This window comes from Chiloscyllium plagiosum, unplaced genomic scaffold, assembly GCF_037043375.1.
Source record: "Chiloscyllium plagiosum isolate Xiang-an unplaced genomic scaffold, Cpla_swu_hap1 HiC_scaffold_31, whole genome shotgun sequence".
Lineage (NCBI taxonomy): Eukaryota > Metazoa > Chordata > Chondrichthyes > Orectolobiformes > Hemiscylliidae > Chiloscyllium > Chiloscyllium plagiosum.
In genome coordinates, this window is record NW_028270169.1 from 64,273,390 (window position 1) to 64,286,779 (window position 13,390).

Genomic DNA, 13,390 nt, shown 5'->3' on the forward strand with positions numbered 1-13,390 from the left:
AAATTAAACTCCATCTGCCACCCCTCAGCCCACTGGCCCATCTGATCAAGATCCCATTGTAATCTGAGGTAACCTTCTTCGCTATCTACTATACCTCCAATTTTGGTATCATCTGAAAACTTAGTAACCATATGTTCACATCCTAATCATTTATATAAATGACAAAAAGCAGTGGATCCAGCACCGATCCTTGTGGCACACCACAGTCTGAAAAGCAACTGTCCACCACCATCTTCATCTTCTACCTTCAAGCAAGTTCTGCATCCAAATGGCAAATCCCTGTATTCCACGTGGATCTAACCTTGCTAACCAGTCTACCATGATGAACCTTTTCAAACACATCACTGAAGTCCATATAGATCATGTCCACCACTCTACCCTCATCAATCCTCTTCACTATTTCTTCGAAAAGCTCAATCAAGTTTGTGAGACATGATTTCCCAGGCACAAAGCCACGTTGACTATCACTAATCCATCCTTGCCTTTCCAAATACATGTAAACCCTGTCCCTCAAGATTCCCTCCAACAACTTGCCCACAACTGTTGGAGCAGCTTTTCACCACACCTATCCAATCCATTTAAAGCAGATGACCTTTCTCAGTGGCTGACCACAAGTGAATTTTGCCATGTGATTTGGTGATTTTGGGACCAGATTTGCTCAGCACCCATGTGTATTTTGAGCATTAGGGAAAAGCAAGGTGAAAGTGAAAGGATGTGTGTAGTGGTGGTTGGCAGGGGTGGTGGTGAAGAGTGGAGAGACCAGAAGGAACAAGGTAAGTCAGAGATGAATATCACCTACCAGGGGTGTAGCGCTTGGCTTTCACCATGCCTGTATCCACAACGTATTTGATGCCTGGAATGGTGATCGATGTTTCTGCGATGTTTGTGGAAAGAATCACTTTACGGCAGCCCTATAAACAGATCAAAAATCATCAGCACATGCCATTGTGAAATCTTTCATTTCCAGCCAATACACCACCTCCAATTACTGCTCATAAACCTTTGCCCCATGTCATTCCCAAAAGGACAAATGGGCTTTGAGAGTGTTGTGTGGAATTATATTATTGTACAGATAGAAACTTTTTTAATATTAGAAACCATAGAAAATCAGAGTAGGAGTAGGCCATTCAGCCCTTTGAACCTGCTCAGCCATTCCTTATGATCATGGTTGATCATTCAACACAACTACCTGTTCCCGCCTTTCCCCATATCTTTTGATTGCTTTAGCCCCAAGTGCTTTATTCAAATCCTTCCTGAAATCGCACCACGTTTTAGCCTTGACTGCCTTCTGTGGTAGCGAATTCCATAGGCTCACAATTCTGGCTGAAGAATTTTTTCCTCATCTGTCCTAAATGATTTACCTGATATCTTTAGAATGGAACCCAGGTTCAGGATTCCCCCTCTGCTGGAAACATCCTACATACAACTAGCCTGTCTTAGACCTGTTAGAATTTTATAGGTTTCTATGAAATCCCTCTCAATCTTTTAAATTCCAGTGAATATAAACCTAACTGATTCAACTTCGCCTCTTATGTCAGTCCTGCCATACCAGGAATCAATCTGATAAACCTTCAATGCAGTCCCTCCATCGAAAGAACATTCTTCCTCAGAAGGGAGATCAAAAGTACACAATATTCCAAATGTGGTCTCACCATGGCCTTGTACAATTGCAGCAAAACATCCCTGCCCTCTCTCTTGCTGTGATGTCCAAATACCACCTGCCTTCTTCACTTTCTGTTGCACCTGCATACTTAGCTTCAGTGACTGGTGTATGAGAACATCTGTCTTATTGTGCATTCCCCTCTCTCAATTTATAGCCACTGGGGCAGTATGGTGGCGCAGTGGTTAGCACTGCTGCCTCACAGCACCAGGGTCCCAGGTTCAATTCCAGCCTCGGGTGACTGACTGTGTGGAGTTTGCACATTCTCCCAGTGTCTGCGTGGGTTTCCTCTGGGTGCTCCGGTTTCCTCCCACAGTCCAAAGATGTGCCGGTTAGGTGAATTGGCCATGCTAAATTGCCCATAGTGTTAGGTGCATTAGTCAGAGGGGAATGGGTCTGGGTGGGTTACTCTTCAGAGGGTCATTGTGGACTTGCTGGGCCAAAGGGGCTGTATCACACTGTAGGGAATCTAAATCTAAAATCCATCTCCTGCCTTCCAGTTCCTGCGACCAAACTGGATACATTCACACTATTCAGATTATACTTTATCTTCCTTGCATTTGCTGACTCACTCAGCTTGCTGTAATCACACTGAAACATAGAGTCATACCTCTGCAACTTCCTGACAGCTCACTCTTCGACACAGCATTGGCTTATGTTTATGGGATATATGCATCATTTATTGTCCATCAAAAATTGTTCACTGTAATTCATGAGGCATAATTACCACTCAAGTATATTTTCCTCATCATGATTTGGGACAGCTGAATTGCTCATCAGCTGGTAGTTACAATTCAATCACATTGCTCGAACCACCTGAATGGCCAGCATTTATTGCTGGTCTCTAATTATGTTGGAGAACATGGTGATGAGCTGCCTTCTTGAACCACTGCAGTCCATGTGCAAACAGTACACCCACAATGCCATTAGGCAGGGAATTCCAGGATTTTGAAGCAGTAACAAGGAATGCTGAAATGCTTCCAAGTCAGGATGGTGAGTGGCTTGGAGAGGAACGTACAGGTGATGGTGTTCCCATGTATCTGCTACCTATGTCCTAAATGCTGAGATGCTGAGGAGCGTGGGCAAAGTTTTACAATGCATCTTGTAGATAGTACACACTGTTGCTCTTGAGCACTGGCGGTGCAGGGAGTGGATGTGGTGCCAATCAAGTGGGCTGTCTTTTCCTGGATAGTGTCAAACTGCTCAAAATGTTATTACTGTCCCCAGGCAAGTGGGGAGTATTCCATTACATCTCCTGACTTGTGCCTTTTGGACAGGCTTTGGGGATTCAGAAGGCGAGTTACCCATTGTGGCATTCCTAGCCTCTGACTTGCTCTTGAAGCCACTGTATTTATATGGAGAGTCCTGTTCAGTTTCTGATTGATGGTAACTACCAGGATGATCATTGTGGGGGATTCAGTGATGCTAATACAATTGAAGGTAAAGGAGCAGCTGTTAGATTGTCTCTTAGGACATAGAACAATACTGCATGTTGCAGGCCCATCGGTCCATAATGTTGTGCTGAGTATTTACTGGGTCGATCTCGTAAAAGTAAACTCCCTACTTTTGGCCAAATAATGTGGAACTTTCCATATAGTTAGTGTAAAAGTCAACCCTAGTTCTTAACAGATAACAAATCAATATTTCTGAGTCAGCGTGCCAGATGTCATGGCCCATTCCAGATTTCCAGTTTGCCAGTTGTTCCGCTCCATTCTCTGTCTTCCAGTCCACTGGCTGTTGTGCTGTGCTCTGGATTTTCAGAATTACCATAATTTGCTTTCTCTTCTTTTCTTCATTTAGAGATCAATTGGGCTTCTGCTAATGATACGGTATGAATTTTGACAGGCATGAATTTCAGCCCTTCAAAAGTATTATCCATGTAATAGTCAAACTCATAAATTTAATCCTAAAAAGTAAAAAAAAATTGGACTATTACTCGAGTTTATACGGTATCTTAATCTAAGATCAACCTAACTTAAACACCCCTCAATTTACTGCTGTCCATCTGCTTGTCCAGCAGCCGCTTAAATGTCGCTAATGTCTCTGAGGAGAAAGTGAGGTCTGCAGATGCTGGAGATCAGAGCTGAAAATGTGTTGCTGGAAAAGCGCAGCAGGTCAGGCAGCATCCAAGGAGCAGGAGAATCGACGTTTCGGGCATAAGCCCTTCTTCAGGCCTGAAGAAGAATTGCCTGCTGGCAATGCATTCCATGCACCCATCACTCTGAGTAAAGAACCTACCTCTGACATCTCCCTTATACCTTCCTCCAGTCACCTTAAACCTATGACCCCTTGTGACAGCCATTCCTGCCCTGGGGAAAGTCTCTGGCTATCTGCTCTATCTATGCCTCTCATTACTTTGTACATCTCTACCAAGTCACCTCTCTTCCTTCTTCTCTCCAGTGTGAAAAGCCCCAGCTCACTCAACCTCTCTTCATAGGCTATGTCCTCCAGTCCAAGCAGCATCCTAGTAAATCTCCTCTGCATCCTTGCTAAAGAATCTACATCCTTCCTGTAATGAGTCAACCATAATTGGACACAATATTCCAAATGTGGTCTAACCAGGGTTTTATAGAGTTCCAGCAAAATGTCCCGTTTCTTAAGCTCAATTCCCCTGTCAATGAAAGCCAAAACATCATATGTCTTCTTAACCCTATCAACCCGAGTGGCCACTTTGAGGAATCTATGTACGTGGTTCCCAAGATCCTACTGTTCCTCCAAACTGCCAAGAATCCTGTCTTTAACCCTGTATTCAGCATTCAAATGCGACCTTCCAAAATGAATCACTTCACATTTATCCAGGTTGAACTCCATCCACCACTTCTCAGCCCAGCTCTGCATCCTGTCAATGTCTTGTTGTAGCCTGCAACAGCCCCGGATGCTATCTACAAAACCACCAACCTTTGTGTCATCAGCAAACTTACTAACCCACACTTCCATTTCTTCATCCAAGTCATTCAAAAAAACTACAAAGAGTAGAGGGCCAAGAACAGATCCCTGTGGGACACCACTGTTCACCAAACTCCAGGCGGAATACTTTTTATCCATTACCACTCGCTGTCTTATTTCAGCCAGCCAATTCTGTATCCAGACAGCCAAACTTCTCTGTATCCCATACCTCCTAACTTTCTGAATGAGCCTACCGTGGGGAACTTTATCAAATGCCTTACTGAAATCCATATACACCACATTCACTGCTCGACTTTTGCCAACTTGTCTAGTCACATCCTCAAAGAACTCAATAAGGCTTGTGAGGCATGACCTGCCCCTCACAAAGCTGACTAGCTTTAATCAAACAATGTATAAAGTCATAAATCCTACCTCTCAGAATCTTTTCCAGTACCTTGCTTACCACAGACACAAGACTGACTAGTCTGTAATTCTGATGGACTTCCCTCTTCCCTTTCTTAAACAGAAGAACGACATTCACCTCCCTCCAATCATCTGGTACTACTCCCATGGAGAGTGAGGATGCAAAGATCATCGCCAGAGGCGCAGCAATCTCAGTCCTTACTTTTCCTAATAACCTTGGATATATCTGGTCCGGCCCTGGGGACTTATCTATCTTGATGCTTCCCAGAATTTCTAGCACATCCACTTTCTTAATATCGATCTGTTCAAGCCTATTAACCTGGTTCACTATGTTCTCACTATCAACAAGGTCTCTCTCTCTCTCTCTCTCGTGAATACTGAAAAAAATCTCATTTAGGGCCTACCCTACCCTTTCAAACTCCAGGCACAAGTTCCCTCCACTATCCCTGATCAGCCCTACCCTCTTTCTGATCATTCTCTTATTCCTCGTGTAAAAGTGTTGAATGCCTTTGGGTTTTTCCCGAACCCTTCCCACTATGGTTTTTTTTGTGCCCCCTCCTACCTCTCTTCAATCCATTTTTGAGTTCTTTCCTAGCTACCCTCTAATGCTGTGCCAGATCCTTGCTTACTCAACATTAAGCAAGCTTCCTTCTTCCTCTTGATGAAAAGCTCCTCTTCTCTTGTCATCTAAGCTCCTTTACCTTACCATTCCTTGCCTGTCTCAGTGGCACAAAGTTACCCAACACATGCAACAAGTGCTCCTTAAACAGCCTCCACACTTCTGTTGTATATTTCCTATAGAACAACTGTTCCCAATGTATACTCCATTGCTCCTGTCTAATAGCAGTATAATTTCCCCTTCCTCAATTAAATACTGTCTGTTCCTATCCCTCTCCATGGCCGTGGTAAAAGTGAAGCAGTTGTGGGCACTATAACTGAAATACTCTTCCACTGAGAGATCCGACACCTGGGGGTCATCTTGAGGATCGTTGCCTGGCACTGTGCCACACAATGTTAGTTGCCACTTTTCAGCCCAAGCCTAGATTATAACAAGTCTTGACATATTTTAATATGGACTTGCTTCAGTGTTGAGTCCTTGCAAATGGTGGTGATCATTATGTAGTCATTGTGTCCTGAATAATGTCAGTGAACCAGATTGGTTTTGATGACTCTGGGTTATATAGTCATAGAGATGTACAGCACAGAAAACAGACGCTTCGGTCCAACTCGTCCATGCCGACCAGATATCCTCACCTAATCTAGACCTATTTGCCAGCACTTAGCCCATATCTCTCTAAACTCTTCCTAATTATATACCCATCCAGATGCCTTTTAAATGCTGTAATTGTACCAGCCTGCACCACTTCCTCTGGCAGCTCATTCCATACATGCACCACCCTCTGAGTGAAAAGGTTGCCCCTTAGGTCTCTTTTATATGTTTCCCCTCTCACCCTAAACCTATGCCCTCTGGTGCTGGACACCCTCACCCTCGGGAACAGAGGGGTCCGTTTATCTGCTCCATGCCCCTCAAGATTTGATAAACCTCTATCGCCCCTCAGCCTCCATCACTCCAGGGAAAATGGGCCCAGTCTATTGCTCAAATCCTCCAACCCAGGCAACATTCTTGTAAATCTTTTCTGAACCCTTTCAAGTTTCATAACATCCTTCCAATAGGAAGGAGGTCAGAATTGCACGCAATCTGCCAAAAGTGGCCTAACCAATGTCCTGTTAGCCACAACATGACCTCCCAACTCCTCTACTCAATGTTCTGACCAATAAAAGAAAGCATACCAAACAACTTCATGATCATTATGAATTAGACTGATATTTTATTCGAGATTAAGGTTTACAAAATAGTATAAAACTAGTGGTAAGCAAACAATCAGGAAGTGGGGAATGGTATGAATGAAGGTATGAAAGTGTTCAATCGTGCTTGATCATACTGAATAGCAGGGCAAGCTTGATAGGCTTCATGTCTAGCCTGTTTGTGTGTTCTTCTCTTGCAATAGTCTCCGTCAATCAAAGTATCTGACAAACTAAAGGCAGACAGGTCGACAGGACTGCACTCAAGAACTTTAAAAAGAACACGTTGCAGAGATACTGAAGACTTCAGTTGAAATACTGCAGCATTCACTTGATTCTGGAAGCATGCCAGCAGATTGGAAAACTATTAAGTGACACCCCATATTTAAGAGTGGTGTGAGGCAGAAAACTATAGGTCAGCTAATCTGACATCTGTTGTTGGGAAAATGCTGGAGTGCATTCATCTACATCAATAATCACTCACTAACAAATACAATTGTCCACCTCGGAAATTCCATGTCACTGGCTGTGAATTCTGTGGGTCCTTTGTGTGGCTGATGAGCCTAATCCTCCAGCAATGAGGTGTTTGCAGGAGATGCAATTTGTCTTTGACCTTCAGATCATTAGCATTCTTTCCTATGGTTCCTTTGTTGTACTTCCATTTGCTGACTGTATTCTCAAAGAATTGTGTTGCTTCACACAGGAGCTTCCGCCAAGTGGTTTCTTCTGAAGTAACATTTCCCACGCATTAACATCTATGTTGCATTTCTTGAGGCAAGTCTTCAGGGAGTCTCTCAAATACTTCCTTTGTCCTCCTCTCGTTCAAGTGTCTTTCTTGAGCTGGACAAAAATGATTTACTTTAGTAATGGAAACTCAGGCATGTGTCCGGCCCGGTGGAGTTGGTTTCGCATTGATGTCAGTCTTAGTAGGGAGGTAGCTTCCCAGGTAGGGGAAATATTTCACGTTTGGGAGAGTTTGATCTTGGAGTGATGAACCGGGTATTGATCTGGGACTGTTTGGTAAATGATTTCAGTCTTCTTGAGGTTGAGGCAGGAATCAATTATTTTGCATGCTTTCATGAAGTCTTTAAGTGAGTATTGAAGATTCTCTTCTGAGAGAGTGGACAGAACATAGTTATCCATATACTGAAGTTCCACAAGTGAGGTCATGGTCGTTTTCTTCCTGTTTTTCAACTAGTTGAGGTAGAAAAGAGGTTAGGTGAATTGACCATGCTAAATTGCCCATAGTGTTAGGTGAAGGGGTAAATGAAATGGGTCTGGGTGGGTTACGCTTCGGCGGGTCGGTGTGGACTTGTTGGGCCGAAGGGCCTGTTTCCACACTGTAAATAACCTAATCTAAAAAAAAAACTTTCCATCCAAAACTGTCGACAAAGTCCACATCACTGGGAAACCTGTTCTTAACATGAAAAATGGTGGTGAAGAAAATAGAGAAAAAGGGTGGGCACATTGACACATCTCTGCCTGACCCCAGTCTTATTTCCAAAGGATTCTGCCATATTACTGTCACTGAGGACATCACCAATACCTTGTTGTGGAGGCAAGAGGGTGCAGATGAATTTCATCGGATAGCTGGCTTTTGACAGGATCTTTGATAGCACTTCCCAAGTGACTGAGCCAAAAGCCTTGGGGTCAGGTCGATGAAGACCATTGGCAGTGGTTGGTGTTATTCCTGGCATTTCTCTTGGATTTGCTGAGCAGTGAAAATCCTGTCCACAGTTTGGTCAGAAGCCCCACTGGCTTTCAAGAAGGACTTCAGCCAAGATTAGGAGATAGTGCCTCGCAAGGATTTGGGCAGTGATCTTCCTGGAAATGGAAAACGGAGAGACTCTTCAGTCATTCCCAGAGTTCACTTTGTCTCTTTTCTTAAAAATGATGGAGGCAGTATCCCCGAGATTTGCAAGGATTTCTTCTTTGTCCCAGATTTTCAGGAACAGTCGATAAAGATAATGGATAAACTCTGTTCCTCCAAGTTTGAAAATCTCTGCTGGAATCCTGTCCAATCCTGCAACTTTTCCATTCTTCGTGTGTCTGATAGAGGTTTCAACTTCTGCCACTCTAGGTGGGAGTCCAAGTTCGTCATAGATGGAGAGTTGGGGGATTTAATCAAACATGTTTATTGCAGTTATTACATTTCAATGGATTAAGATTTTTATTTTGGATCTTTACAGTTACAAAGTTGAAAAGAATTATGGATATATACACAAATAAGAAAGGTTTGGAGGGAATACAGGCCAAGCAGAGGGCAATGGTATTAGTTTAATTTGAGATTATTGTCAGCATGGGCTGGTTGGACCAAAGGGTCTGTTGCTGTGCTGTATGATAATGTCCTTATAGATGCTTGTATCACAGTTTGAAGTGTCTCCATCAGAGGCTGATGTTTTATCGATCTCTCAATAAAACATCACCCTTACCCCCTTCAGTTTGAGGCCAAGGGTATTGTGTCCATATATTGGCTTTGTGGCAAAGGTTGTCGTGTTTGTCAGCAAGGAGTTGCAGCTCCTTTGCTTTCTCAGTCCATTGGCTCTTGATTTCCTCATTCTTCTTTGTTATTCTGCCTTTGTTGTTTGACGAGTTCTACGCTTTGCCTCTCTGTGATGTCCTTGTGCCTCTTTTTGTCAATGAGATCTTGGATGATGTGGTCATTCTCAAACCAGTCTTGGTGTTTCCTTGTTTGTAACCAATGGTTTCTTCACTGAATGAAATGATGGCTGTTCTCGGCTCTTTCCAGGTTTCCTCCACTCCATTAAATGAACTCTTTGCAGATTTTGGTGAAGAGTTTGCCACCTGCTACGGTTGCTCAACTTGAAAGGGTTCAGCAAAGATTTACAAAGACATTGCGAGGGTTATTCCTGGCATTGCGAGGTCTAAGCTATAAGGGAGAGGCTGAACAGATTGGATCAATTCTCCCTGAAGCGTCGGAGGGTAATGTAGAGATTTATAAAATCATGAGGGGCATGAATAATGTGAATAGTCAAAGTCTTTTTTTCCAGGATAGTGGGCATAGGTTTAAGGTGAGAAGGGAAAGATTTATAAGGATTTAAAGAGCAACTTTTTCCACACGAAGGAAGTGCTTGTATTGAATGAACTGCCATAGGACATGTTGGAGACTGGTACAATTACAACATTTAAAAGGCATCTGGATAGGTTTCATAGGGATATGGGCCAAATACTGGCAAATGGGACTAGATTAATTCAGGATATCTGGTCAGCATTGACAAGTCAGACTGAAGGTTCTGATTCTGCGCTGTACATCTCCATGACTTGAAGATCACTATTTGAGGTTTTTTTTCTGAACTGCTTCTGATAGCATTTGGAGGACATGGAGAAGCAGATGAGGTCTGCTCACCAGTTGTCTGCACCGGTCAATGCTGTGGTAACGAGGTCATCTTTTTAATTTCAGAACTGAATGATGATGTAGTTGATCATGTGCTAGTGCTTTGAACATGGATGCTTCCAAAAAACCTTGAACTTGTCTTTTTAATAGAACAGTGTTTTGGTGATGACCAACTGGCATTCCACACATTTGGTGAGCAGGATAATCCCATTGGTGTTGCAATTCCCTACTTCTTCATTTCTGATGGTGCCTCTCCGGAGTTGGGTGTCCTTTCCAATTGGTGCATTGCAGTCACCAAGCAGGATCATTTTATTTTCCTAAGGGCTATTGATCAGTATGATGCCCAGGGTGGAGTAGTAACCTTCTTTGGATTCATCTGTGGCATCAAGAGTTGGAGCACAGACACTCATGACCATTACCTGCTGGTTCTAGATTTCTCAGTCCTGCCCATCACCTCTCGCCACAGGGATTGTTGTGGGGTAGGTGGTTGAATTCCTTTATATAGATGCTTTGTGCAGGACATCTTTTAACTGTTGCAAATCAGCAGGTACACAGTTGTTGACAGAACGTAGATCCAATTCAAGTGACAAGGAAACCTTGATGACCAAAGATCCTCCTATTGCTACAGCCTGCATCCACTGTTGCAGACACTGATAGTATTTTCCATCTGGATTACTGTTGAGGACTTGTTTTGGATTGTGCTGTGTCTGGTTTCTCCCTTCCAATATTACGTTCACGCATGGCCCTGCCAGGAGTTGAGAACTCCCGATGGCACCGCTCTCAATAAATAGAACACTCGAGCCTCTCTACCACACCATGGGGCAGCATGGTGGCACAGTGGTTAGCACTGCTGCCTCACAGCACCAGGGACCCAGGTTTGATTCCAACCTCGGGGCGACTGTCTGTGTGGAGTTTGCACATTCTCCCAGTGTCTGCGTGGATTTTCTCTGGGTGCTCCGGTTTCCTCCCACAATCCAAAGATGTGCAGGTCAGGTGAATTGGCCATGCTGAATTGCCCACAGTGTTAGGTGCATTAGTCAGGGGTAAATATCGGGTAGGGGAATGGGCCTGGGTGGGTTACTCTTCTGAGGGGTGGTATGGACTTGCTGGGCCAAATGGCCTGTTTCCATACTGTAAGGAATCTAATCTAATCACACCGAGGTGGCAATCCACACTCCATTGTTAGGGAAAAAATAAGCTTAACACAATAAAACTGAGTCCACATAGTTTTTTTTGAAAAAGCATCATGTTTGACAAAATTGCTGAATTCTTTGAGGATATATCGAGCAGAGTTGATAAAAGGGTACTGGTAGATTAATATATGAGGATTTCCAAAAGGCATTTGAGAAAGTGGCATGTAATAGGTGATTGCACAAAGTGGGAGCTCATAGTATTGGAGGTAATGTATTTGTGTAGATTCAGGACTGGTGATTAAAAAAATCCTATAAATTCTTTGAGGATTAATGTGTCGTTTTCAGGTTGGAAAGATGTAATAGAGGAGCATCACAAGGATCAGACTATGGGTCTCAATTATTTACATTCTAAATTAAAGAACTTGCAGAGGGGCTGCAAAGAAAAGCCTGGGAACTCTAGACCAGTAAGCTTAATATCTGTGGTAGGTAAGTTACTTGAGAAGATTCTGTGAGATAAGGTGTACATGCATTTGGAAAGACAGGGTTTGATAAGGAATAGTCAGCATGGCTTTGTGCATGGGAGATTGTGCCACACAAATTTGTTAAAGTTCTTTGATGAAGTGACCAGGAAGATTGATGAGAGCAGGGCGGTAGACAGAGTCCAAATGGATTTCATAAGGCTTTTGATAACATTCCACATGGTAGGCTGCTCTGGAAGGTCAGATCACATGGAATCCAGGGGGACTGGCAAACTGGATACACAATTGACTTGACAGTAGGAAGTAGAGGGTAATAGTGGAAGGATGCTTGTTGAACTGGAGGACCTTTACTGTTTGTTATCTATATCAATGATTTGGATGAGAATGTATAAAGCATGATTAGTAAGTTTGCAGATGAAACTCAAGAAGGCAGTAGCGTGGACATTGAGGAAGGTTGCAGCAGGACCTTGATCAGTTTGGGAAGTGGGGCTGAGAAATGGCAAATGGAGTTTAATATGGATAAGTGTGAGGTCTTACATTTTGTAAAGTTAAATCAAGGTAGAAGTTTCATGATTAATGGTAGGGCCTTAAGGAGTACAGTGGAACAAAGAGACCTTGGAGTTCAGGTGCATGGTTCTCAAAGTGGAGTCACAAGTAGACAGGGCAGTGAAGAAGGCTTTAAGCACACTGGCCTTCATCAGGCAGGGCATTGAGTATAGAGCTTAGGAGTCTAGATTAGAGTGGTGTTGGAAAAGCACAATAGGTCAGGCAGCACCCGAGAAGCAGGAAAATCGACGTTTCGGGGCAAAAACCCTTCATCAGGGATGGGCTTTCCTGATGAAGGGCTTTTGCCCAAAACATCAATTCTCCTGCTCCTCGGATGCTGCCTGATCTACTGTATTTTTCCATCACCACTCTAATCTAGACTCTGATTTCCAGCATCTGCAGTGCTCACTTTTGCCTATAGAAGTTAGGAGTTATGTTACAGTTGTACAGGATGTTGGTGAGGCTGTATCTGGAGTATTGCGTTCAGTTTTGGTCCCACTGTTCAAGGATGTTATTAAACTGGAAAGAAATGTACAAGGATGTTGCCGGGACTCAGTGGTCTGAGTTATACAGGGAGGTTGGACAAGCGAGGATGTTTTTCTTTAGCACATAGGAGACTGAGGGGTGATCTTATAGAAGTGTATAAGATCATGAAAGGCATGGATAGGGTGGATGTACTCAGTCTTTTTCCCAGGGTTGGGAAATCAAGGACGAGAGGGGCATCAGTTTAAGGTTAGAGGGGAAAGAATTAAAGAGAGGCAACATTTTTACACAGAGGGTGGAATGCATATGGAATGAGCTGCCAGCGGAAGTGGTTGAGGTGGGTACATTAACACTTAAAAGGCATTTGGACGAATGCATGGATAGGAAAAGTTTAGAAGGATATGAGCTAAGTGCAGGGAAATGGGGTTAGCGTGGGTGGACATTCTGGTCAGCATGGAGCAGTCTGGGCCAAAGGGCCTGTGTCGGTGCAGGAGGACTCTATGACTCAATTGTAATGTATTTAAATTTGTTGATGTTACAAATATGTTGGCAGGGTATGTTATGAGGGGGACATAAGGAATCTGCAAGGGAAGAGATAAGTTACACATGTGAGCAAAAACTT

The 13,390-nt window shown here is 43.4% G+C and overlaps 1 protein-coding gene across 1 annotated transcript in view; it reads right to left on the bottom strand.

The window, feature by feature from the left end:
• The window catches only part of dhx33 (DEAH (Asp-Glu-Ala-His) box polypeptide 33), a 98,631-nt gene that overhangs the window by 35,885 nt on the left and 49,356 nt on the right, over positions 1-13,390 (bottom strand). The window contains exon 6 of the mRNA XM_043718879.2: positions 800-911. Within this exon, the coding sequence (XP_043574814.2) occupies positions 800-911 (112 nt within the window). The remainder of the gene's footprint in view (positions 1-799; positions 912-13,390) is intronic.